The sequence below is a fragment of the Talpa occidentalis genome, unplaced genomic scaffold (assembly GCF_014898055.3).
Source record: "Talpa occidentalis isolate TD23 unplaced genomic scaffold, MPIMG_talOcc4v2.1 talOcc4.13, whole genome shotgun sequence".
Classification (NCBI taxonomy): domain Eukaryota; kingdom Metazoa; phylum Chordata; class Mammalia; order Eulipotyphla; family Talpidae; genus Talpa; species Talpa occidentalis.
The window spans coordinates 84,568,707-84,596,435 of NW_023601322.1; the positions used below are offsets into that span (position 1 = coordinate 84,568,707).

At 42.8% G+C, this 27,729-nt stretch overlaps 1 protein-coding gene across 2 annotated transcripts in view; it reads right to left on the bottom strand.

Moving 5' to 3' along the window:
- Positions 1–21,320, bottom strand: part of TNFAIP8 (TNF alpha induced protein 8) — a 121,624-nt gene extending 100,304 nt beyond the window's left edge. For both annotated transcript variants that reach the window (XM_054694508.1, XM_037509472.2), the window contains exon 1: positions 21,227–21,320. In XM_054694508.1, the coding sequence (XP_054550483.1) occupies position 21,227 (1 nt within the window). In that variant the 5' untranslated portion in view covers positions 21,228–21,320. The remainder of the gene's footprint in view (positions 1–21,226) is intronic.
- Between the last annotated feature and the right edge of the window lie 6,409 nt (positions 21,321–27,729).

Genomic DNA, 27,729 nt, shown 5'->3' on the forward strand with positions numbered 1-27,729 from the left:
AACCAGAGTCACTTCAAGGGTTTGCTGTCAGCCAGACATGGCTAAAGAGCCTGAACTGGGCAGATCCCCATCCCAAGCACCCTCACCCCAGTCCCAGGTACCAAAGGCATTTCATCAGTCTCATATTGAAAATATTTCTTTTGAATCTTCAAATATTTTTAAAAAGGTCTCAGCCCAATGCAGGAAGGTCCTCTCTTAAAATCAGGATTAAGTTATGGTTTAACAAAGAATTTCTTGTAGATTTGCTCGGGACTCACAGTAGTTAGTCTGAATGACTAATGAGACTTTTTTAAGACTGAACACCTTTCTTTAAGCCATAAATAAAACCAGAAAAATATAGTACCACTTTTGTGAGTTCTTTTACAGACCAAACCCATAGATAGCACAAAAAGATGACCTTTTCTAGGAAACACAAAGAAATTTGATCATCATCCCTATGATAAATGATAGGAGATTACACTCAATAAGTAAAGCGAGATTATTATAAAATACACTAATTCCTACCATGTAAGCTGTCCAAAGTGGTAACTTTACCTTGAATCAACATTCGTATTAATGACTCTCACCAATGAAAGAAACAGCAAAATAATTAAGACTTTCCACATAGGAAAACTACAAAATCAGGAGAAGACAGCTGTTCTCATTGTTAAAATTAGGAGCAAATATGGTTTCAAGTCAACAGAGTTCATTAGGGCAAAAGCAAGAAGATTAGTTCCCAAAAAGAATACATAGTGTTTGTTATAATTCTGTGCAGCTAAATTTTAAATGCTCTGCTCTCTGTTTGGAGAGATAGCCACAGACCTCAAAGAAATTCTGGAATTTACCCCAATGACTTCCATATGTTAAACACACCTCATTGCCTATAGGCACCAGTTAGTTTAGTTTGCTCTGAAAAAGGAGACTAGAGATTGATTGTTCTCTGTAAAATTATTCCATCCTATTACTGCTGAAGAGCTGAAATTCATTAGCAGACAACTTGGGGCTAGTTATACTAAGCAGCTGATAAGCAAAGGCTGCTTTCCAGCTGTTCCCAGCAGACTTTTGCAAATAGAGTCTCTGGCTAAGCAAGACTTTGTCTAATCTCTTAAAGATGTGTATTTCATTTAATAAAATGTCTTAAAGTAGTTTGCAATCTTCAGCTCATTTATTGTGAAGCAAAATTCAATCAAGTCATTTCTTAATATTTTTCTCTTGGACAACTCTGCAATATCAGAGTAAGATCACCTTTTAAAAGTACACCGTGCTGACATCCCCTGGGCTACATCTTTTACTGTCTCCAATTCTTCCTCAAGAAAAGCAACAATCAACTGAACGCCAATTGGTTATTGTAGAAACAGTTAAATGTCTACAAAAGCGTGGAAAACAGGGTTAGGAATGATGTGAAAAGAAAAGCAAAATATTAAAACTGTGTAGATGTTAAGGTCACAGCTGTAATATGTAACTATAGACACGAATGGAAAGGAATATGAAAAATAAAACATTTTGTTTCACACACAAAAGCCTATAACCTAACTACATCTTTCTCTTTCCAAATTTTTCTCTTTATTTTTGTTGGGAGTTGCCTTAATAGTGGGTGTAGTTTGTTTGCTTTTTAAAATTATCAGGATAAAATCACACATCATCAGGAATGAGTTACTCATATAAAGGGCAGTGACAGCATAGACCACCCAAGATTGAGCCCACCCTTGGCCCATCCTAAAAATTCCTTGGGAATAGCAATTCCAGGATTTCCAGGTTTAATCCCTCTAAGGGGAAAAAAACTGTCTAATCTTGTAATTATAGTGAATTTCAAGGAAATGTTCTCATTTTTAGCTTCAAACTAAAATAATTCTTCAACTGAAAGTAAAAATGGCACTCCGGCAAACTGTAAACATGAAGTCATTTGTTTAATAATACAAGTTTAGTGAGGACATGGGTACAGAGATGAGTTCTAGATCAACAAAACATAGTCCCTGCCCTCAGGCAGGTAATCTAGAAGGACAATGCTGCTTACTAAGATAGTGCTGCTTACTAAGCTGGAATGCCATGCTTACTGTATAAAGAAAGGGATACCAGAATGTGCTGTTCTGACTTTTAAGGGGAAGAGATTACTTCTGGACTATTTTTCCTGGTTAAGAAAAGAACCAGGGGCCTCCCTCGTGGCGCAGGTAGTTGAGTGCAGTGCTGTGAAGCTATCTGCAGCCTCTACAGTGCTGGTTCAATCCCTGCTGGCCGTGGAGAAACCCACATGGAGCGGCAGACCTCTCCTGTCTCGCCTGCTGCTCCCCTCAGCAGTGTATTTCAATCAGTCTGCCTGTTCTGTTCCCTGCTCTGTCTCTGGTGAATCCTCTCACCCTCCTGCACATTTGGCCTGTACCCTGGGTCCTTGTACAAATAAATAAATCTTTAAAAAGAAAAAAAAGAAAAGAACCAGCAAAGGTTTCAGGGAGATAGGAACATTTAAACTAGACCTGGAAGGATAGCCTAATTGTTTAAATTAATTAATTACTTATTTTTTTTTACATCATTGTTCATTTTTGTACAATATTTTCTTTCTCCTCTCAGGTGTAATCCCCATAAAATTCCCACCACCAATTCACCTGTTCACCATCACCATAGTTCCTTGTGCTCTCCCTCCCCTGTTTTGATCCCTTTCTCTCCCCCTCCCCTGCAGAATGTCTCTGATGGCAATATCACACTCCCAGACTTCAAACTATACTACAAAGTCATAATAGTTAAAACAGTATGGTACTAGAACAAAAACAGACAGACCAATGGAATAGAATAGAAAAACCCATAAATACAGCCACACAAATATGGGCAACTAATCTTTGACAAAGGAGCAAAGAATATACAATGGGACAAGGCAGTTTGTTCAACAAATGGTGCTGGGAAAATTGGACCACCATATGCAAAAAGGATAGCCTAATTTTATCAGGGAAGAGAAACAACGGGCATTGCAAGAAAGGGGATCTAACCAGCAAACACAAACACAGAGAAGAGTGGGATGTGCTCTAGAAAGATGCAGAGGAGCAGTAGACTCACATCTGGCCTTGAATATAGGGAGGAGGGCAGAGCAAGTGAACAAACATTGTCCTTTGGGGCCTGAGGAGCCTCGCCTTGGCTCTTGTATTTAATCCTGACAACTTGTTTTGTTTTACAAGTGAGAACACTCAGGCTCCAAGAAGTCCCTATACTCTCTAAAATATATGTCCTTCATTAGGAATCCCCCAGCTAGTTCTGTGCCCGACACCTGCCAGGTCCTCACAAATACGCCCACATGCAAGGCAGATACTAACAGGCCCATGCTCTGCTGCTCACATTATTCATTTCTAGATTTTTTTAAAAGATTTATTTATACACACAAGAACTGGGGTACAAGCCAGAGGTGTGGGGGGTGAGAGAATTCACCAGAGACAAAGTGGGGAGCAGAACAGGCAGATGTATTGAAAATACACTGCTGAGGGGAGAAGCAGGCGAGACAGGAGAGGTCTGCTGTGCCATGTGGGTAACTCCCTGGCCGGGGATCGAACTCTTGCTGCATTGGCTGCAGCAAGCATCATAGGTTGCATCTTAACCCCTTGCGCCACCAGGGAGGTCCACTAGATTTATTTTTGATAGACATTGGGGGCCACTGACATTTTGGGGTTAGAGGGGCACACTAATTGGAGAGTTGTGTGTTAAGAAGAGCACAGTAAAGGCTGGGAATTGGAGCTGGGGCATTACCTAATGTGGAAGTCTTTAGTGTTTACAACATCTTGCTTTGCTCAGTATGTTTTGTTTATACAGATTTTTCTCAGGAAGTATTAAAATGCCTCAAAAACTCAACTGAAATCTACATACTCTTCTTTATCAAATGTATTTCTATTATGAAATGTAAGCATTATAGAAGGTATAAAGTGAAAAATTAACTTCTTTTCCCTCTTCCAAGCCACAGTTCCACTATTCATAGTATATTATTCAATCTTCTTTACAAAATGCTTTTGCACTTGTAAACATATAATGTGTTTTTTCTTTATATAATGAGGTGATTATTTCGCTCTTTTTATTTAATCTGTTGCGGAGATCTTTCCATGTCAGCACATACAGACCCAACTTGTTCTAAAGCTGCAGAATGCTTCATGTTAAGGAAGTACAGTCATAAAAGCAATTAATGCACATTTAACTTGTTTAGAGTTTTGGTGTTTTTTGTTTTTTTTTTTTTTCATTCTTAAAAACAACACTGCAATTAACTTTTTGGTCCCAAAGTGAATTCGCTTGTGATCACTTGTATCTGCTTCTTGGAATGTCACAGATGGCCTCTCTTGTGTAAGACATAATTTAGCAAATTTCCTCCTATGTTAATATTTTTAACAGTCACTTATCTTAGCAAGGAAGAGGAACACAAAGACATCCTAAAAATAAGTTTACTCAGAAGACCATCTCATTTGGTAGCCCTGGAGCTAATGGAAAGACTCAGTTCTGGCTCCTTTCCTTAAGGCCCTTGGGCAGATGTCTTCATTCCACACCAGGGCAGGAGAGATTTTTCCAGAGCAACCCAAGGCTCTGCCAGTGGCTTCAGCCTCCCCAAGCTTCCATGCTTAAAATGACAATGGAAAGGACAGTCAGGCTGATGATCAACAATCAGAATCTTAGGCTCTCACAGCTGGGAGGGTGAGAGATACTTTCTACAACTGACATTTCTTACAAGCAGCACTTCCAACCCAGAGGGCTACCAATCTATCTCAGCACCTCCAGAGTTTAGTTCCAATAACATCTACATTCTCTATTTAATTATTTCAAAAGACCACATAAACAAAAATTTGGCTTAGACCAGCACTCTGGGTAGAAATAATGATGCTTAAAAAATAATGAAAGACCATTATGAGAACGTATGTAGAGAACAGACCAGGTAGTAAGAAATTCAAAAAGTTTACTTGTAGATAACATTAAATTCTTTCTCCACTGCATTCATCACCAGACTGTCTAACAAGTTTCAACACTGACACATTTAAGTTTCACCTCCCATCTGTCCCTTGTTGAGGCGCTAACAGGCAAATGCCGGTGACACTGCTGACTCGCTATCAGCACTGCAGGCAGCTCTAAGTTGACGGGAGCCCTGAGAATGGATTTTCAAAGCCTGGGGCTACTCAAGGCTGTGAGACATTGGAGGGAGATTCCCCTCCCATCGAGGCAGTAGAATCTAAATTGGGAGTCTGGAATAGCTCTGAAAAAATTCTGCTCAAGGCCTAATAGCCAGCTGCACACCCCAACTTTTGAAGGCCAGTTCTGATACTAACCAACAAACAGCACCTGCAGACAGGCTGGTGAAGCCTCTGATTCTGCAAGAGGAAGCACAGTGATATGGTTAAGAAGCAATAGATTTGAATATCAACTTTGCTTCTGAATTGTGAGTAAAGACTGAAACTTTCCTGGTCTCATTTTAAAATGGGGATAATGATGGCAGAACCTAGGACTTGGCAATGTACATAAAGAGCTAAGTGCACCTCCTGGCACATGGTAAAGAGCTCAAGAAACATTGAGCCACTATCAACACCCTGGCCACATATGAGCTGGCTCACACACGGGTCAGCCAGAGTAAAATGGGAAATAGGCAGACAGCTGCAGACGGAAATAGAAGGAAAAGTTTTCAGCATCAATCAGCAGAATTAATAACAGCAGAATAGAATATGGTTACATTTTTAATTACATATATCCATGTTTTCTATGGGGATTACTAGCTGCAGAGGCATTCCCAGGCCTGGTTTCAATTGAGCCTTGGAAGACTGGATTAGGGAAAACACACTCAGATGGGTCAGGCTGGTGAGCTGTCTCCTACAGGCCCAGCCACACGACAGAGAGCTTCCTTCCACTGTTCTTCACCTCAGGGGTGCTGACCAAGAACAGAAAAGGGGGACAACAAGAGTAATTTCCTTTATCACCAACTGTCTGTTAAGGGATCACACCCGGTATGGATCACGCAAGGCCATGGGGTCTCACTCTTTTTTCACACCTGAAATAAAAGATCACCTCAGCATTCACATCCATCAGGGAAGAACCACTGTCCCATTGCTTCCTGATGATTCTCATCGTTGCTGTTGTACGGTGTCTTTGGATGAGATCGGGCATGCTCAGGATGGCATGGCTGGAGACTGGGTAGGTGTTTTTAAGTTATGTATCATGACTTTCTTTTTCTGCTAGGTATAAGGCACTGAGGCTTTCAAGGGGAAAGAAAAAAAAAAACAAAACAAAACAAGCTTTGCCTGACTCACATGCCAGGAAAGCTGGGGCAAGGATATGGCTGAACTAGTGCAGACCAGGCATAAAATCAGGCAACTTAAGGTCATTACCAATGGCAGGTGCTTTGAAAAGCTGGAGATACCAAGGGTCAGAGGTCGCAAACTCAACTGTCTATAGAAGTCAGGCAGAAAATTGAAATGTGGGACTACTGGAGATCATAGAAGCAAGGAGCAGAGGTTTTGACCAAATTAGCATGCATACTCCAATTGGCTTTCAAACTTTAAAAGGTAAGCATGGTGTATAAGCTAAACAAAATGCATCTGGGGTCACATCAGGGTGGAGGGCTCCCATTTTGACGTTCTGCCAGGGGTTTTGGTGGATAAGAATTGAAGAGCAAAAAGGTCAGCCAAGAAAGGAAATGGTAGGCGGCAACCCCAGAACCCTCAGAAAGGAAACTTCAGGCTCCACATGCCAGGGGCCTGAGCCATAAAATCCACAAGAATAGGGGTCAAGGTACAGGCAGCAGGAAGGGTGCTCAGGCAAGGAGACCAAAGTGGCATCTGGTGTGGAGACAGATGTTCTAGAAGCCAAGGGCTCTGGGTGTGCTTGTCCTGACAAGGTAATAACATGAGCACAGGGTCTGACCTTCTGACACTGAACACCGGTGATGCCCAGTCAGGAAGGATGGAGGTTCACACACCTTCTCTCTGGAAAGAGCCTGCCTGGTAAGCAGGGCCCAAGGCAAAGTCACTCCTGATTGGAAGGAAAGAGGCAAAGAGCTGGGGCATTTCTTGGCTGACTGAAAAGGAAAGTCAACCCCCCACCCCCATACTTCATTTATTTCATAAACAAGTACATATTTAGTGCAAAATGCAAGTACAACTGAGGTTACAGAGATAAAAAAGGTAAAGTTACTGGGATTGAGTGGTTTATTCCAGGCTAACAGGAGAGAGAGATTATTGGGCGCAGGGCTAGCCAAATCATAAACTTGGACTTGGTAATAATAGCTCACTAATCACTGTACTGTAATTACAGATAGATAGTAGATTGAGAGAAACATAACTGATGTTCTCCAAAATGTTAAAAGGAGGGAAAGAAAGTTGAATTATCATCATCAGGCCATTTGACAGTTGAAGAAAATGAAGTAACATATTTAAGATGATCAAGGAAAGAAAATGTGGGTCAATGATGTTATATCCAGCAAAACTGACCTTTAATATAAAGGTCACAGGCAGTGTTATCAAGAAACTAGGGGAGGAAATAAATCAGGGAATAGTATTGCTTCCATGAGCTCCACCTAAGGAATCAATTAGAGAAACAGCCTCAATCAAAATGTCTACAGACCATGATACAGGACTCATAGTAAGCAATTCATATATAGTTATTCATAGAAATAAAGAGACTTGCTAGGTGTAGTAGCTCTGAACAGTGAAAATGTGTAGAAATCATGTCTACTGTACTGAATGAACATTCCCAGCACCTGGATGATTGTCCTGAACCACAATTTCTCATCAAAAGAAAGCAAGGATATATGAGAAATGACTGATTCCAGATCTATGAAGGAAAAGTACAAGTCTAGACCACCTTAACATACCAGACATCATGGAAGCTATAAAACATAAGCTTACACAGGTCAAAGGTAGAACAATTTGTAAAAATTAAACCCATCAAATTTAAATCCATCAAATATATACAATGGAGTGAACTGAATGGATGGAAAATTTAAACATATTGAAACCCATCAAATAAATTCCATAATCACAGTAATTAAAAAAAAGCCACACTCCCTAATTGATCACCTTATAAGTATGACAAGAAACTGATAGAATAAAATATTTGTCCTATTTTTTCTTTGTGAATTAAACCACTGGGTTATCAAATAGTCGATTGATAGGGGAATATGGCTTTATAAAACGATTCCAGCTAATAAATAAAATTTGAATGGTGGAGCTAGAAAATCACCATTCTGCAATCCCCAATGAATGGCTAAGTCTGTACAGTGAGATCAACTACTGTTAACAACAGAAAAGAATGGAAAAAACAGACACCATGAGCCCTCAATGAGAGAACACAATAGCATTGGTCATCTTGCCAAAGAGATCAAATCTGAATCTGACCAAGACTCTTGACCCAGACTCATTAAATTGAGAGTTATGGAAGGGCAAGCTGAGTGTGCATCTATCTTCTTATCAAGACTGGGGGAAACTCTACAGATCAAATAGCCCAGGCCTTTCAACATCACTTTATTTTGTTTTGTTTTTTTTAATGGAGAAGGAAGTTAAGGGAATCTAACTTAAAAGACTTAACCGAGACTTAGAAGACATATCAAGTGTTTACAAAATAGATAAGACTAAACTACAGTGGGCAGTTCACTTGAGTGATTAAACCATAAAAAGATGCCAAGAAGTAATAACAATAAAAATGGGATAACAAAAAAAAAAAAGTTTACTTTTGGAGGGATGGAGGAGAATGTGAAAGGGGTGGGTTGTGAGATGGTGCTTTTGGGATAGCTGGATAAGTTCTACTCCTTCCTTGACCTCAGCAATGGTTTATGAGTGATTGTCTTCAAGTAATTCAGTAAAGCGTGTGTGTTTTTGTGTGTGTGTGTGTGTTGTAGTTTTGGAGGCTTGTGTTTTATTTTACAAAAGAGAAGGTTTTAAAAAGTGTTAAAAAGATATAGGTTTGACACAATCAGACACAATCAAGAAGACTGCAAGGTATAGAAGAACGAAGGAAACCCAGCACAAATCAGCCAAGAACCGTGAAGGATTCTGCTTCAATGAACATCTCAGTTTAAGGTAAAGGTTTTCATCTCTCTGCTTTTATTAACATTTGCCTTAAGACATTTTCAATTCCTTTTTTAGCATACAGCAGATGTGCTCTAAAAGTTCTCAGAGACAATCTCAATTCAAAATTTATGCCTAAGTGGAATTGCACAAATCTGTTAGGTGTTATTTCTCAAAGACATGACATGAATTACTTGTCTCATAGTTGAGGCATTTAACACATCCATCTAGGGCAGATTCAAGCTCCCAGAATTAGATATGGGACTTACAGCTCTTACTCCCCTACTCAGATCCCCCGAAACTCCCTGACTCAGACTCCCATACACGTTATTAGCAACAGTAAGTTAAAATAACAAGTGAGCAAAATAATTTTCCCCAAACCTTTAAGCAGCTAAAGTCTAAGTGAAGTGCCACACCCATTGTATTGTTATAGCTTTAGCAATGTGGGTTCAAGGACTAAGGAAAGAAAAACAGGCTCCTGGGTCTGAAGTATAGGGACAGCAGCTTCATTACATGCCTGGCACCAGGGCCATGAGATGAGGACACACCTGGCAAGGCATCTACTAAGGTCAAGGTCCAGCTGCCCCCACATACTGCAGAGTACCATCTCTGGATAATGACCATCAGGAAGTTATCCCAGCTTTTGCTAAATTTGCCCTATGCAAAGATTCCACGCCCTGAACTCAAATTTGCCATCACATAGATTGATATTCTGCTACATGAGCCAATAAGGAAAGACACATTTCTCTGGTGATTATAATTTTCCAACTTCTTCACAATAGTAAAGAGGAGAGCATTGTTATTTTCTCCATTCGTAGAGCAGAAGCCCATTAATCCTGAGCTCCCACCTTCCTCATTTCAAATGTGAATAAACAGAGAGTTTTGGGTACAATATAAAGCTGGAAATGGGTCCCTGAACAGCAGACCCCAAGTGCTGGGAGGTAGCCCCACAGACTCCAGAACACACTGTGTCTCATGGCGGAAATTGGTGACTTGGTGAGGACTCACCAGGTGAATGCCAGCTGGGCACACGCCCATGGCCCATCTTTCTATGACATAAAACAACAAAATGTGAAAAATAAACCTGGAGGCCTCCTTGGTGACACAAGGGGTTAAGACGCAACCTATGAAGTTATTCGCAGCCATTGCAGCATGTGTTCGATCCCCAGCCAGGGAACTACCCACATGGCACAGCAGACCTCTCCTGTCTCGCCTGCTGCTCCCCTCAGCAGTGTTTTTCAGTCAGTCTGCCTGTTCTGTTCCCCACTCTGTCTCTGGTGAATCCTCTCACCACCACCCCCCCACATCTCTGGCCTGCACCCCTGTTCTTGTATGTATAATAAATGTTTTAAAAAATAAAATAAAATAAAATTGGGACACAAGATATGAAGCAGACCCTGACATGTTGGAGAAGAAACAGCCTTTGAGTGTTCACAGAAAATGAGGGTGTAGCAACAGTTTCACCGAGCATTAATATCCTGTGGCAGCCCAGAGCACAAGTATGGGGGGCAGCTAAGATCTTACAGCATAATTCCCAGGGCAGCCAGGCCTCTCAGGCAGTTATTTTACTTTCCCAAACCTCAGTTCCTCATCTGGAAATGTGGCTTCATAATCATACATTTCCCATAGACCTGTTATTAAGATGAAAGCATGTGTTCGAAGCACTGAGCACAGTGCCTGGCTCATGCTAAGTACTCATAAATATTTGTCACAATTACTGTTACCAGGGTTGTGGACATTTGCAGAAGCAGAAAGAACTCTTCATATAATGGACATTTTCCAGGTTTGAATGCAGAACGCTATCTCCGAGATATGTAGTGCTATTTTTATAAATCCACAATCCTTACCATTAAAAAGTCACGTCTAGTAGTAATTAAGCCTATCTGATTTTCAACATCTTCTACATCTTTGTTATTTTCCAACTACCCATCAGGAGTGGTTAAATTCTAATAAAACCTGGTTTATTATTATTAAGTAAGAGAAATGACCTTAGCTAGACAGCTTGGAGGCCTGGGTGTCTGGGTCTAGTGCAGATGTTATAGGTCTGTCCCACACCGTGACCCTCGCCCTTCTCCCTGCAGCACAGTCAACTACCCCCCCCCCCCAAAGGCCCAAGGCTCACTTTCACAGCTTCCCTCACAACTCAGACTCCAGTCTGGTCAAGAAGGCTTGGGAAGTCTTCTAGAGAGGATGAAAAAGAAAGGACAGTACCAGGGAGCAGGGAGAGAGCTGCCCTCTCTGCATCCCACGGGCACATGCACTTCCTGCCTTTGAATGAGGCCAGAGGGAACATGGAATGTTCATTGTTAAGGAAACCATTTTCTGCCCATGAAGTGGTAAGTTTGCAGGAAAATAAAATCAAAAGGCAACATGTAATTCATGAGAGTGGAGAAGAATGGAAAGAATCTGGTGCCTGATGATGTTGTTTGAGTCACTGATTCAATCCTGGATAGGGCCAACCCCAGACTACCCTTCATGTCAGAAAATTGAATATCTTTACTGTCCAAACCACTGGTAGTTCAGTGTTCTCTTACCTGCAGCATACAACATCCTGATTGTTCATGGACTCAAGTGTGCCCACCCGTGAAATCCATAAGTTGAAGCCCTAACCCCCTAGTACCACAAAGGGTATTTGGAGAGAGGCTCTTTAAAGTGGCAATTCAACTGAAATGAGGCCCTAATCCAATCTGACTGGAGTCCTTATAAGAAAAGATTTAGCCACAAAGACACCAGAGATGCACAGAAGCTGAGAGAATTTGTTGCCAGCTGCCTTAAGCTACAAGAAACATTAAAGGGAAGTCCTTCAAGGTGAGGGACAACAAAAATACTTGATGGAAATTTGGGTCTACAGGAAAATACTAAGATCCCAAAATACAGTAAATATCTGGATAAGTACTTTTTAAAACTTTTTTCTCATGTTTTAATCTCTTTAAAATATAACAACCCAAATGACCAAAAATAGATGACTGGATCAAGAAGATGTGGTACATATGCACCATGGAATATTACTCAGCAATCAAAAAAGATAAACACATGCAGTTTGCAGCAACATGGATGGAGCTGGAAAGGATCATGCTCAGCGAAATAAGCCAGAAAGAAAAAGAAAAATACCGGATGGTCTCACACATAGCAGGAATCTAGAAAACCTAAATAAAGCACCAGGAAAAATAATAACTATAAGAAAGAAAAAATCAAAATCAACAAACAACTGTAAACCAGAGACACACTGGGGGGGGGTGGCAAGGAGAGGAGAGACTGGGGTCAAAATAAGGGGGGGTGCAATTGTATGGGGAATATAAAAAAATAAATCTTTAAAAATAAAAAATATAGTGAAATGTAAAGGGGTAAGAAACTTCCTAGATCTCCTTAAAGTGCATACTTGTATCTTTTTTGAAGTTGATGTACCTTCTGTATTAAATATCACTGTTTATTCTTTTATTTGTTCAAAATAATGGGAACTTTCCAAAATAAAATATGCTTTCCAATTCAAAATATATATATAATTATTTAAAGCAAAAAAAAAAAATGACCATGATTTCTGAGGAGTATACACATGTAGCTGTAAACTGTATGAAAGTATAAATAACATAAAGGGTATTATTTGTGATACCCTTTACAAAGGCAATGGTTATGAATGGAATTGTGTCTCCTCCAATTTCTAGGTTGAATTCCTACATCCCCAGGGCGTCTGTATTTGGAGACAGGGCCTTTAAAGAGGTAACGAAGTTAAGCAGGTCATTTGAATGGGGCTTAATCTGATATGACTGGTGTCACACTCCAGGGACATACACTCACAGAGGGGACAAAGTGAGGTGGTGGTTATCTACCAGCTATGCAGAGAGGCCTCAGAAGAAGCCAACCCTGCTGACATCTTGATCTTGGCCTTCCAGACTCCAAAACTATAAGAGAATAAATTTCCATTTATTTGAAGGGCCATCTTTGTGATAGCTGCCCAAACAAACTAATGTAGTGATATGGTATACCCTCTACTATCATGAGTAAAGAAACACTAAGGACAGCCACATTGAAGGGTAAAATTGGGGGTACAGCTGTTTAGGGAACACAGAGGCAAGGCAGGTACTAGGAAAGCTGGGTTGGTGAATTCTATCCCTGCCATCTGTCTCTCAAGTCACTGCCCAACCTCCTCCATCTGCCCTTTTCCCCAGATTGTAAGGCTGGACTCTGGGGGATGGCTGCCAAGAAAGAAAGGCTGAGGCCAGGCTCGAATTAGTCCAGTCTCATAGTTATTGCTCTCTGGTTAGATATTTAAAACTAAAGGGAGAAAATAGTAGTTCTACTAAAATTAGAGTTCCATGGTATCCGCAGATGACCTTGAATATTCATATTTTCCACGGCCCCTATTAAATTGATAAATTGCAAACTGACCAGAATGCAGAAATAGGGAAGAAAATCTCAAACACTGGCACAACTCAAAATGCCAAAAACGTAAAAGAAGGAAGTTACAGCAGGCTCACTTCAAAGAAAAAACAGTCTGTTCTCCATTGCTGCACTGCCCGCCACTTTGAAGTAAGAAAGGCGCTCTGAGAACCAAACAGATTCCGGGAGATGCCAAGGCCCCAGACAGGGAACTAGCCTTCTGGTAACCCAGAGTCTAGAGATGGGCTCCTCCCAGCATGTGTCACTCCGAGAAGCAGAACACCTATCCTGCATCAAAGAGAACAGGGCAATGTGACGTGTTTCAAGTCAGCAGCACTGCTTGATGATGTCAACATCGTCAGGATTCAAAATCTAGATTTTTAACTAATGAACACTGAGCATATTCCTCACAATCTCTGCTACTTTTCAACTCCTGGAGTGGTGTTTGGGGAACACCACTATTGGTTTTGGTTGTTATTTTTTGTTATTTTGTTTTTTTAAAAAAAAGATTTATTTATTTATGCATACAAGAACTGGGATACAGGCCAGAGATGTAGGGGTTGAGAGGATTCACCAGAGACAGAGTGGGGAACAGAACAGGCAGACTGACTGAAATACACTGCTGAGGGGAGCAGCACATGGCGTGGGTAGCTCCATGGCCGGGGATTGAACTAGTGCTGCAGTGGCTGCGGATATTTCATAGTGCTGCATCTTAACCCCTTGTGCCACCAGGGAGGCCCTATTTTTTTGTTCTTGACCTGATTGTTGGTCAACATTTGTCAACCCAGCTAGGATCTACTAGTAAAGCCATTTGGTTATTTTTCTTTTTAAAGATTTATTTTATTTATACAAGAACCGGGGTATAGTCCAGATGCGCGGGAGGGTGAGAGGAGTCACCAGAGACAGAGTGGGGAACAGAACAGGCAGACTGACGAAATACACTGCTGAGGGGAGCAGCGGGCGAGACAGGAGAGGTCTGCTAACCGTGTGGGTTGCTCCGAGGCCGGTGGGGATTGAACCAGCGCTGCAGAGGCTGCTGACAGCTTCACAGTGCTTCGCTCAACTGCCTGCGCCACCAAGGAGTCCCCATTTGGTTATTTCTTAATGTGGGCCTACAGATATCCATTTTGTGTGTGTTCATTTTACTCTTCTCTAAACTTTAAAGTCACTCTGTACTTTCAAGAGATTTGGTCTTTCTGCTGCCACTCCCTTCCTTCCTTCCTCTCGTCCCCCCCACAAAAAACCTACAGATATCTGCTGTCTGAACAGTCATTACAGAACAAGACATGAAAACTGGTCTCCTAGGTTATGGGGTTTTCAGTTTTCTGTGCCTGACTCACACAGGGGCCGTGTTAGACACACAGATTCTCAGGCCTAACCCCTGTGGAGGCCAGGAGATAGTCGGCTACTTCTGTCAATACAGGTGATTCTTCCCAGATGATTCTGACTTGAGGTCAGGCTGGAAGTCACAGGGCCAGATGAGTGCTAGAATACAGCTGGACATTGGACAAGTTCAAAGTTTCTTTCAGCGTATCGCCTCTGGGGCAGCCCAGATAATCAAGTTCTCAAACTGCCCCACCTGTGGCACACAGGACAGGGACTCTGTTTCCTTAGGAGGCTCCCTATTGACACATCTCTTACTCTGGCAAGAGATTACAGCTGATCCTCCAGGCCCTATCAGTCATACAGGTCATAAAAGCAAAGGACAAAATGGCTAAGTGTGTGCAGTCCTCAAGGCTCGCCAGATGGAGAAGACTGAGCTCACTCACCTCTCCCAGGTTCACTCTGAGTCACTGGGGCCCAAACCCCACACCAGGGCACAGGAATTCCATCACCAAGCCCAAGCTCCTTGGCCTTTCCAGGGTGGTAAAAGAAGTACTTAAGCAAACACCACCATTTCCCAGAAAACGACCTCATCTCTTTTCAAGAAAGAAGAAGGAAAAACCAAGGAGTCGTTTCCTGCTCACAGAATGGTAGACTCAGGTCCTGGATTTCTTTCTTCAGGGTTTGATTCATCAAAGTTTGTTTAGAACTTGGCAATCTGCTGCCACCATTGTGCCTGCTTTTTGCCTCAGAAGTCAGCGGCATTTCTGCACGGTTCCCTTGAATCCTGAGCACAAGCCTGAACATCAGGTCAAGAGCAGGAGAGAGGCAAGGAGGAGGCAGCTCAGGACTCTACAAGTAGTTACCATAACCTCTGTCTCCCTCACTGTGTGTAACAGTCCTCTTGTTTTTTGGTTTTTTTTTAAAGATTTATTTATTTATGCATACAAGACCTGGGGTACAGGCCAGAGGTGTGGGGGGTGAGAGGATTCACCAGAGACAGAGCGGGGAGCAGAACAAGCAGATTGACTGAAATACACTGCTGAGGGGAGCAGTGGGTGAGTCAGGAGAGGTCTGCTGTGCAATGTGGGTCACCTCCCTGGAGGGCTGGGGATTGAACTCATGCTGCAGTGGCTGCGAACAGGCTCATAGTGCTTTGTCTAAACCCCTTGTGCCACCAGGGAGGCTCAACAGTCCTCTTGTAACAAACTTTTTTTTTTTTCTCCCAGCTTGTCTATTGGCTGGCTAGAAACTCCATTTTTTAAATAATGGAATGGAGAAGGCTTGAACTATATGAGATTAGTTTGAAGGAAGTGCCAGGTTCAGAGAAAGTAGTAGGTGGGTGGGCCGATTCTTACTTTGGGGCACCTTTCAAATATTCTTGCATGTACTCCGTGTCCCCACTGAGTGTCAGGTTCCCAGAAGAGTTTGATGGCAGAACATCCTAAAGGACGACCCTAAAAAACACATCCCTGCCTGTCTCCAGAAACTCTCACAACTTCCTCTGAGGACCTGCCAGCTCGAGTATCTTTGTGACATGCGGAGCAGCTCCCAATCTTCTCATCTCTCTGGAATAATCTGGTTTTACTCATTACCTATTTTTTTTTAGGCTTGATTAGGTTTTTTTTTTTAAGTTTTTTTTTTTTTAAATATTTATTTATACAAGCACTGGGTACAGTCAGAAGTGCGGGAGGGTGAGAAAATTCACCAGAGCCAGAGCAGGGCAGACTGACAAAATACATTGCTGAGGGGAGCAGTGGGCGCGGCAGGAGAGGTCTGCGCGCGCCATGTGGGACCCTCGCCGGTGGCCGGGGATCGAACTGGCACTTCAGAGGCTATGGGCAGCTTTGCAGCCCAGCGCTCAACAGCTGCACCACCAGGGGAGGCCCTATCATTACCTATTTTGAACCAGGGCCTCTAGAAGTGAAAGATCAACCTACCACTCACAACTGAACAGTAGGGAATCTTGGATTTCTGAATCATATACAGCATTGTAAATCAATGTTAACAAATTAAAGAAAAAAAAATTTTTTTTTTTTTTTTTTTTTCAAAAGCACCCTTAGCCACAGCGAGACACAGTGGATGCCAGGCTCTCCTTCCCTTTCCGACACATACGACCCAAAGGCCTCGCTCGGACTCATTTCTCTGCAGCAGCAGAAAGGTTTGCTTTATGCATATGTGACTCTACAGCTGGGAATCATTGAAATTGTGTCATATTCACCCCCATTTTTCGGGCTCCCCTTGCATCGTTAGAAGGAAAAAAAGAAAGTTCATGTTAAAAGCACATGTGGTACCAGTTACCACTCTCGCTCTCTATTCCACAATGACCCAGTACAAACATCATCCTCTTGACATAAAAGTTGGCCAGTCCATGGTCTACCACTTGCTGGGGGATTTCTGGGCACTGGACATCAGAACATTCTAGTTTGATCCACGCAACAATCCTATACAGTAAACACTATCTCCATTTTTCAGGTGAAGAAACAATGCAGAGACTAAGTGCACTGTCCACAGTCACATAGTCAGGGGTGGCTGAGACAGGAACAACTGATTCCAGCAGAGTCATATGAGCCAACCACTTCTTGACTAATCTCAAAGTCATCCTTACCTTTAAGGTTAAAGGAAATGACGCTCAGAATTTTGACCTGCCTACATTCTCTGTTGTTAAAGCAACAAACCCTCATGAGTTTTTAAGTCAGTTTGGGATACTTCAGTGGCAGTCCCTTCCTGTGACAGTTTACCTTTTTTTATTTTCTCTTTCATGGGAAGATTGCTGTATGCTGAGCTCCCCCGTTGTCTGCAGAGAAATACTGCCATGTTAGTCTATTGCTCTATATGGAAAAACACAATGCTAGGATGCCCATGTGCACAAACATGTAGAAGCCCAACCAGTTTTGCAGCAGGTCCTCAACGTCTATCCTCTAAAAAGTACTTGCTTGCAGAGAAAAATCAATTGCTCTCCAAAAGGATGGGTGAGTATTACTTGATTATCGCTGAACCTGTGATATTGTAAAACAAATTTCTCACATAACGTCTATGCTTGATAGGAAAGACCAAGTAAACAAAACCCTACGGAAACAGGTTTATTGTAGATACACCACTGATTGTACGAAATGGATCTCAGGAGAAATGGGTTTATTTCAGTTTCTTATTGTTGAGAAATAAAAATATTCTTAGAATGGCTCTCCTATTGCCCCAGGGGAACGCATTTACTTCCCTTTGGCACTGTCAACTTACCTTCAAACACCCGCTCTTACTAACATTTTTCTGCAAGTCACCAGACCTCTCAGATCCCAGGACTCCATGGGAGGGTTGTGTGGTATCATGCACAAAGTGGGGTTCAATTAATGTCTCCTGCAAGCTAGACTGAGGGGAGATACCTCCAAGCCAGTATAACAGGAAACATTAAGGTATAAGACTCATGAATCAGATGGTTTCTAAAGTGCCTTTAACCACTGACATTCTAGAATTATCTACCTTCCATTTGTAGCTCATTTCCTCTCGTACAGTCAAAATATGGAATGCAAATGAACATCCAAAGGATACGATTTGAACTCATTTACATTTTGTAACCAGCTTCTCTGAAAAAAAAAAAATTAAACCTCAACAAATCTTCCATTTTCAGTACTGCGGAAGCACCATCAATGGACGAAAATCTAGAAACTACAGTTGGCCCAAACACCAGGGCCACAGTCATCAAAACCAGAGGCAAGAGAGCACAATGTAAACTGTTCATCGTGGGGAAGCATAAAGGCTAGGGTGTTACAAGCTTCTTTTCAGTGTTTGAGTTCTTACAGTGTGCATTTGATATTAAATGCAGGATGTGGGCAGCATGTAGAGGGGTGTTGATAAAAGTTAATCTGGCACCACACAGTACCTTCCCTTAACTTATGTCTATCTGAGCGCTGTCAAATCGGTACACTTTTTCAGCCATATTGGTCACTGTGCATGTCCTTATTGCCCAAGTCAGTGCCCCTGGTACTGGGGTCACACCAAGGCTCTCATTCCATCCCCCCAACCTATTGAGAAAACAGGTGGTCTTTATTTACCAGTTTCTCCCCCTGCCTTCTGGGGGTTACCCCCTCTTCAATCCCTTCCATTTGTAGCCAGCGAAAAATGGAGGGGCGTGGGGAATGGACTCTTTTGTACAGTGTGGAAGCAAAACTAGATTGTATTTCAGTAGCAAGATTCTTCAAGAAGTAAATGCATTTCTTCCAAGGAACTCGCCAATCAGAAAAGGATTAAATCACTCACTTAGCTACGAGCCCTCAGCCCTCAGTAGTGCCTGCCATTGTGGCAGACTCAGCTTCAAGGACCAGCTATTTGGATTGCCCCAGGTCATAAACTAGCTAGAAATCTTCCTCTTGCCCCCCCACCCCCCGCCCCAACCCCAGCATTTCCTAATGAGCACTGTTTGGATGCAATCATTTCTCTCCACACACCCTTTCCTCCAGTTTCAACAGAATAAAAAAATTGCACAGACCAGGACTCAAAATACTCAGGCCTGGCCCTTGCAGTGTGCATGATCCCACTCAGTTTCTGCCATTCTGTTGGATCCCAGGTGGCCTGTCCTCACAATACCTCGGCAGGCACAAGAAGACCACATCCAGCAGAGCACAGTCAGAAAACTGAAAGTCAACAAAAATGAGACTATTTCCAGCTCACATCACTCCTTTTCTTGTTAAATTTAAATATACTAGAAGAAAAGGAACAAGAACTTAAGTCTCCCTTAAAGAAAAACATTAAAGGCTCACTTGTGCAGGCTCAGTGCACTTTTGGTGGAACCTTCTTATGTTCAATAATTAATGATGCCTAATTATCAGATTACTTCAATAAATATAATGATTTATAAAGCCTACATGTGTTAATGAAAAGAGCATAATGCCAAACATTCAATATCCAAGGTATTCATATTTTGTAGGGCGGCTGGAAGTGGTAGTTCACTTCCACCAACATCATTTGCTCAAATTACTGGTAAAAATCCAGAAGCTGGGCAAAGAGGCAGGGGATGCAATCAGTGCATCCAAAACTTCTACAAAAAAGCTAATTGTGTTACCACCTTGAATATTAACAATAACTCGCTGACTTAACTCTCCAGGACAGATCTCATTAAAAAGTGGCAATAAATGTTTCCAGGTGTTTAATTAAGTGTGATAATTATTTCTTTCCTTAAAGAGAAATGGAGTCATATGTTTACATTTCAAAGTATAATGTTTCCTCAGTTAAAACACTATAGAAACACAGTTGTGTAACACAAGATTCAAACCAGGATAAAAATATCTACTGAGATAAGCAGCACTTAAAGTGATTTATCAACTGTAACTTTCATATGCCAATGCACAATGGTTACTTGAAGTCTGCTTTGCTCAGATTATTTCCTGCAGCCATAGAGTTTTCTTATCCTTTCATCTCCATGGATAATTTCTACTCCGCATGTCATTTCCCCATCAGCATCTCTTAAATGACTTCTTATCAAGGAAGTGGGGGGATATTACCGGGTCTCCGCGTTCACAACAAACACACAGCAAGAATAAAGTAAAATCTGGAAGAATTCACAGACTAAGAGAATTGGAAGAAATCTCAGCAACCAAGGAATCATTTCATAGATGGCTTCAAGTATGGTCCTGCCATCCATTAAAGCTATGAATGAACTTTTTGATAATGGAGAAATATGCTCTGCATTTAGATAAGATGGCACCCCCTCCCTATACAAATAATTTATGGAAGGTTGAAGTATCAGTCACAAGGAACCCAAAGATTTGTATCAGGACCACTGGGCCCTCAACTCTTGTCAGCTTCCTTCCTTCCACGATTCCCTCTGCTACTGCTCTTTCTAGGGTGCTGTGTTTTGGGATATGGACTAGCTTTGGAAACATGGTGTCCCCGAACCATCAACATCCTACAGGTGCCCAAGTCTGGTTGCTCAGCTTGGTCTGCAACGTGACCATCAGCTCCCAGATGGCGGGCACTCATCAGGTGTCCTGGCATCAGGTGCTCCAGTGCCACAGGTGTGCAAAGCTGCACATACACACACACACACACTCACACACACACACACTCTTCTTCTTCTAAGAAAATCTCCACCAAACGATCCCAAAGCAAAATTTTGGCCCCTGCCAGGTCCCCAGAGCAGGCTTGGGTTACAACCCCAGGCCAGCATCTGGGGCTGCAACCTGGGACATCCTGGTGACCCGGGCAGTCCCCCCCGGGACGAGCTGCTCCCCGAAGGGCGTGACACGTAGTGGGGGCGCGCTCGGGCGAGGAAAGAACTTGGGGGGGCGCAGGGCGGGGGTGGGCGCGAAGGGGTCGCGGGTCGGGGAGGTCTCCTGCCCAGAGGTCTCCTCGCGCCGCACAGGAACTCGGTCAAACTTCGGGGAGTTCCCGGGGCTGTGCGCGCCTGCACCCCAGTCCACGCTCTCCCCCTCGCGCTCCCGAAACTCTCGGGGGGCGGAAAGCGCGCCCCCGGGGGAGCCGCAGTGCCCCGCGGCCGGGGGAGCCCCGCGAGGGCGTGTGAGGCACGGGCGCGCCCAGGAGGCACTTACTCTGAGAGGGGCGCGGGGTCCCGGGACGCTGAGGGGCGAGCGGGGCGATGAGGCGGCGCCGGGGTCTCCAGTCGCTAGACGCTCGCGGGCTCCCGCTGACTGACCCGAGCGCGCGCCGGCGGGAGAAAAGGATTGAGGGCCAGGGGGCGGGGCCGGCGAGGGGGCGGGGCCAGAAGGAGGCGTGGTCAGGCGTCTGGGCGGGGCAGGAGGCGGGGCCAGGAGCGGCCAGGCGTCGGGGGCGGGGCGGGGGCGGGGCGGGGGCGGGGCCGTGTGGGAAGGTGGGCGGGGCTTCACCGAGCCTGAGGCTCGCTGCAGAAGCGGGAGGCGGAGGGTAGACCCGCTCCGGGAGGAGCTGAGGCTCGAGGAGGAGGATCTGGGAGGCCGGGGCGGGGCGATAAGGAGGAGCCTTGCGAAGGCGACCGCCAGGCCCCGCCTGATGCCTCAGGATTGACCCGTGCTCGGGAGAGGCGGGTGCTGAGGAGACCGAAGGGTGCACAGCGGGCTGAGCTAGGCTGAGGTGAGGGCGAGAGAGGCTGGCGCGGGCTGCAGGAGTGAGCGGGAAAGCCATCTTTCGGGTCTGTCACCGTCTTCAGTTGTACAAACGAGAGACCAATCTCGCAGTGCGTGGAGATGGCTAAATCAGCTCATGCATGATTGTCCCGTGCCCAGCACGGCACGAGTACACTTCAATGTTAGCATCTGTTCACATTTTTTTTTTAAAGATTTATTTGTTTATACAAAAACTGGGGTACAGTCAGAGGCGTGGGAGGGTGAGAGGATTCACCAGAGACAGAGTGGGGAGCAGAACAGGCAAACAGACCAAAAATACTGCTGAGGGGAGCAGTGGGCGAGACAGGAGAGGTCTGCCGCGCCATGTGGGTAGCTCCCTGGCCGGTCAGGAATCGAACCTGCGCTGCAGAGGCTGTGGACAGCTTCACAGCGCGGCCATCAACCAGCTGTGCCACCGGGAGGGCCTGTTCACATTATTATTGATGATACTGATGTTATGAAACAGCCTTTGTATTTCACCTACTGTTAGCTTAGAAAAAAAAAATGTTTTTTTGCTTTTGCTTTTGCTTTTCAGCCTCTAAGGCCCTTAAGCTTATCAGGCCGCGTCTGAGGCTCTTGCGACTCCTGGGTTCCATTGGCAGGCTGGGCTTCCTCTCCAAGTTAGACTCCTTGACTTCTGGGAAGCCAGTTGGGACGCAGCCGCTCACACAGATTAACCCTTGACTCTCGGAATGGTACAGAATTCGAGCCTTCCTTCTACTGAGAGGAAGCCCTGACACAAGGTAGCCATTCTCAAGGGTAAGAGTGTTGGACCCTCATTTGATGAATCCATCCCACAATAACCATCCATTCAGCACCTACTATATGGTGACTCTGTGCAGAGGACTGGAAACATTAGTAATACTAGCAAAACTTAATATGTAGAGGTCACAATAGTCTGTAATGAAGATCTTATAACCACCTCTATTTTACAAAAAGAAAGGGAGGTGTGATCAAGCAAAATAGTCTGCCCAGAGTGTATGGGAAACAGGAAATTGAACACTTCATAGGTAAAATAGACAAAAATTTCAAGACATTTTGATTGAATGTCAAAATTATGAAAATACACAAGGCTCAGGGTTGTTTAGAGGAGCCAGTGTGTGGTACAGCTATGGGGAAGGGAGTAACCAGAGGCTTCAAAGGAAGAGGTTATAATGTCTGGGCTGGGTTTGGAATAAAGAATGGTAGCTTCACAATCAGTTATGGGTGGAGAAAGGGCACAGTAGACATTTTTTGAGCCTTAAAAATGTTAAGGGAAGAAGTGAAATGAAGATTGGAATAAAGCTAAAAACAACAGAAAAGTGTTTTTCCCCCCACAGGCACCAAATTAATTTAACCTTTGGTTAGTAGAACACCAGACAGGTTTTAAATATGGGAGACATGTAAAGTGTTCCTCTAGGAAGGTTAATCTGGAAAGAGGCTAGATAATGCCAGTGCCAGGAAATTTACTTACAAAGTTATTGAAAAATGTCCAAGTGGGATACTCAAGTAGGCAGAATGATGACACCCCAGCAAAGATGTCTACTCTCTAATCCCCAGAACCTGTGACTATGTTGCTTTACATAACAACAAGGATTTTGCAAATGTCATTAAGGTTAAAGAAACCAATATGGGGACATTATCCTAAGTTATTGGGATGGATCCAATCTAATCGATTGAGTCCATAAAGTGGAGAAATAATGGATCAGAGATTAAAAATATAAGAAACTTCCTAGATGAGGAGGTAAGGAATGTGGGTGGCCTCTAAAAGCTGCCAACCACAAAGCTGTTGACTGGACTTCAGTCAACATCAACAACAAAAAAAGGAATCTCAGTTCTACAACCACAAGGAACTGAATTCTGCCAATAACCCAATGAACAAGGAAATGAATAATCTTCCCTGACAGGCTCCAGAAAGAAACTCGGCTGACACTTTGATTTAACCTGGTAAGACTCACCCTGGACTTCTGAAATCCCTAAACTGGTGGTAATTTGTTGTGGCAGCAATAAGAGGCAAATATAGATGTCGAACATTTAAACTAAGTGGATAAAAAGGGTGGATTCAGGAGTTACACAGGTCCTAGAAATTGATGGGATGTGATGGGTGAGGGAGACATTCTTTTAGGTCTATTTACAGTTTTTGGACTGGCTGGCTCAGTCTTAGATGGTGCCACCCACTGGAGGGAGGAGCAAAGGCAGTTACTGTTTAAAAACTTGTGTCTGAATGACTCAGATTAGAATTAAAAGGATTAAAAGCCTCCCCAGCCCCCCATAACTAGAGAATCTCCTGAGTTGTCTATGGGCAGTGATACTCATCAACATCAACTAAGAGTTCTAGTACTAGATATCCCCTGTGAAACCTAGTAGACCAAACACAATGCCCAAGAGTTGGTGACTTGGTTTCTACTACCATGTGAGATAGAAGGAGGAGCCTGATCTGCTTGATTGCTGTAAGAGTCACCCAGGATATCATGGTGTCTGCAGCCTCAATCCCAGCAACTTTCACGAGTGCTTTTCTTCAGCCACTCTTGTCCCCAGCTTCAACCTGGAGCATCATTTCCCAGAGCAACTTCTACCCTTATCTCTATAAGAGTCTAGTCTTTAAATCCCACATTCCACACCCCAACTACAGCCTCTCATCCTCAATTCCAACAGTCCTTTGCCTCACTCATTGTTTCTCCTAGTCAACTTCCTTCCCTATCCAGTCGAGTCCAAGAACTAACATGTCAGTCTCTCTCTGTTAGTATGCCCTAGTCCTTTAGCCTATCATGCTTTCCTTACATTCAACTGGCACGTTTTTCTAGCCATTCACATTTTCCATGTAAACTACTTAAGCAGCAAACAAGATGATACTTGATATTCTACAGATACATAAGCTCTAATCTCAGCTAAATCTAAATCTTCATGCAGCCTGGATGAAAAGGAGGTTCGATTTTTACCTTTTTCTTCAAGATATCATTGCTCTTGATATACCATCTCCCATCCTATTTTATAGAAAATATACAAACCACCAATATAGTTTTCTCAACGTCCTGCTCCAGATACCAAAAATGCCACCTGCAGCCACGCTCATCTTGATTTCCTTTCTTCTCATCTCAGCGGATGAGAGCAAACCCATTCACCAGTTCTTTCGGTCCCTCTAAGCCATCCCTTCTATTTACAGGGGATAAATCATATTAAATTTCTCTTCTACCTGAAAACTCCCAATTTCTAGACTTTCCCCATAAAAAATAACATTAAAAAACAGTAACATAAAGTTTAAATTCTCATTGGATACTACCACCTTCTCTCACCACATCTCACCTTACTAGGCCATCTAGACCTGCAAGACCACTGGTGCTAATTAGTAGAAACAGGGCAGAGTGGCCACTCTGCTGTTTAGAAGGGTCAGAGAAGGGACCTTTATAATCTCAGGCAACTTGCATCACTGTCATTAGAACTACTAGTCTTTCTTCTTTTTAACTTAGGTAAAGACATAAGATTCCATCTCAATTCATAGAGTGACAATATTTAGAAATTAATGATAATTAAGTTTCTTATCTTACTTGGGTCAATAGATATTTAGGTAATTATATTTTCAAGCTAACTCTCGCATAATTCCAATTTAGAGTGGTAAAACATCTATTAAGATCTAGGAAAATCCTAATAACTAGTCATTTATTCGTTGGTTAAATATATGTTAAATAATTGTAGTTACATCCTCACTAATGAATTCTCTCAGACACACACACACACACACACAGCCCAAACCCATAAATCACAGGAAGTGGAGATAGCTTTAACTACAGCTGCATGCCAAAAATACCTCTGTGCATACCTTCTATTTTTGCTTCTGTTCAGCTGAATGTATAGGAACTAACTTGTCAAGGTTGTAAAGTTTTAAAAGAATCTCCCAGCCCAGTTTCTCTTTCACTCTTCTCTCTCCAAACCTCTTCTCTACTTACTCAGAAACCCAGAGGTTTGTAAGGCCATTTTACCAGACTGAACTTTAACAAACAGGAATAGTACAAAAAAGAGAGTCCATTGAACTTTCAAACTTATCTGGCCAGAATTTTCCTCAGTTAAAAGCATAGGCTACTTTTATGAGAAAGTAAGGATGACTCAGAAGTAGAAACAAGGTGACCAGATGGTAGAGCCAAGAGTTGCGAATTACTTTCAAGCAACAGGATTAATCAAGGAACTGGTGACAAGTGCTCAGCCAAATCTCATAATCTTAATGGCCTGGGACTATGAATTTTTTAAAGATTTATTTGTTTACACATACAAGAGCTGGGGTACAGGCCAGAGATGCAGGGGGTGAGGGGATTCACCAGAGACAAAGTGGGGAACAGAACAGGCAGACTGACTGAAATACACTACTGAGGGGAGCAGTGGGAGAGATAGTAGAGGTCTGCCTTGCCATATGGGTTGCTCCCTGGCCAGCCGGGGATCAAACTCGTGCTGCAGAGCCTGCGGATTGCTTCATAGTGTGGTGCTTAACCCCTTGTGCCACCAGGGAGGTCCTATGATGTGACTCTTACTCACCTCCATCAGAATAAACCGTAAGTCTTTTATCTCTGTCTCCCATTGTATGTTTGGTGTGTGGGAGGCACATAACTTGCTTCATTCATTCATAGATCTTTATACTAAAAAGGAACATATTCAAGGAGCCACAAAATTCCTGGACCTGACCTTAGGTGATGAGATCCTGGAATGTAAGCCTGACCTTGATGAGGATTAGGATAAAAATTTTGGAGTTCTGGGGAGGAGAAAGAACATAAATAATTTATGAGCAGAGAGCATACTGTGACAGATTTTTACAAACATTAAGTTCTTTGACACTCTTCCTACAAAGAGGTGAAAGTTTATGTCCTTTTCTCTTGAACCTGTATGGACTCTGTGAATTTTTTGACTGGTAAAATATGCTATAAATGACACCTTGTATGTTTACAGACCCCAGGTTAAAAGATTAGCCTCTTCAACTTTCCATCTCTTGGAACTTTCACTCAGAATCCTAAGCCATCATGCAAAAAGTCTGAGCTCTGTTGGAGAGACCACGTGGAAAATCTGACACTATACATAAAGAGAACCCTGGACTTCTGGTCATCCCAACCAAGGCATGTGAATGAATTTTTGGGGCCCTTTGTATTAGCCATATGCTTCCAGGTGAATATTATTGATCAATTCTAGCTGACATCACATGGAGCAGAATTATCTAAACGACTCCTCTCTGAATTCCTGTCTAACACAATAAAGAAATAGTAATTAAAAATGGTTGTGATTTATTTTTAGGCATTTGGGTTGTTTCCAAAGCTTAGCTATTGTAAATAGTGCTGGTACATATACACCATGGAATATTACTCAGCATTCAAAAAAGATAAACACATGCAATTTGCAGCAACATGCTGGAAGGGATCATGCTCAGCGAAATAAGCCATGCTCAGCGAAATAAGCCAGAAAGAAAAAGAAAAATACCGGATGGTCTCACTCATAGCAGGAATCTAGAAAACTTAAATAAGGGACCAGGAAAAAGAATAACTATAAGAAAGTAAAAATCAAAATCAACAAACAACTATGAACCAGAGACACTCTATGGGGGGGGGGGTGAAGGAGGGATTAGGGCCAAAATAAGGGGGTTGCAATTGTATGGGTAATATAAAAATAAAATTAAAATTAAAAAAAATGGTTGTGATTTAGTCACTAAGTTGAGGGAGGTACAGTAAGTTCTCAACTAAAGTAGTGGATAGGTTCTTGAAACTGACTTTAATCACAATAATGTACAGTGTAATGAGAACAGGTCACTGAATAATGTCTTTTTATTCAAAGATTTTGGCTGGAATTTCAAAGACTTATCGCAATTGGTTACACAGCATAGGCAACCAGAAAGAAAAATAATTTATTCTATTAACATTACTTTGATACTTGAATTGTCACAAATCTTTCCAGTGGGAGGTTTTGCTCTGACACTACACATTATATAATCACTGCGTTTGCTA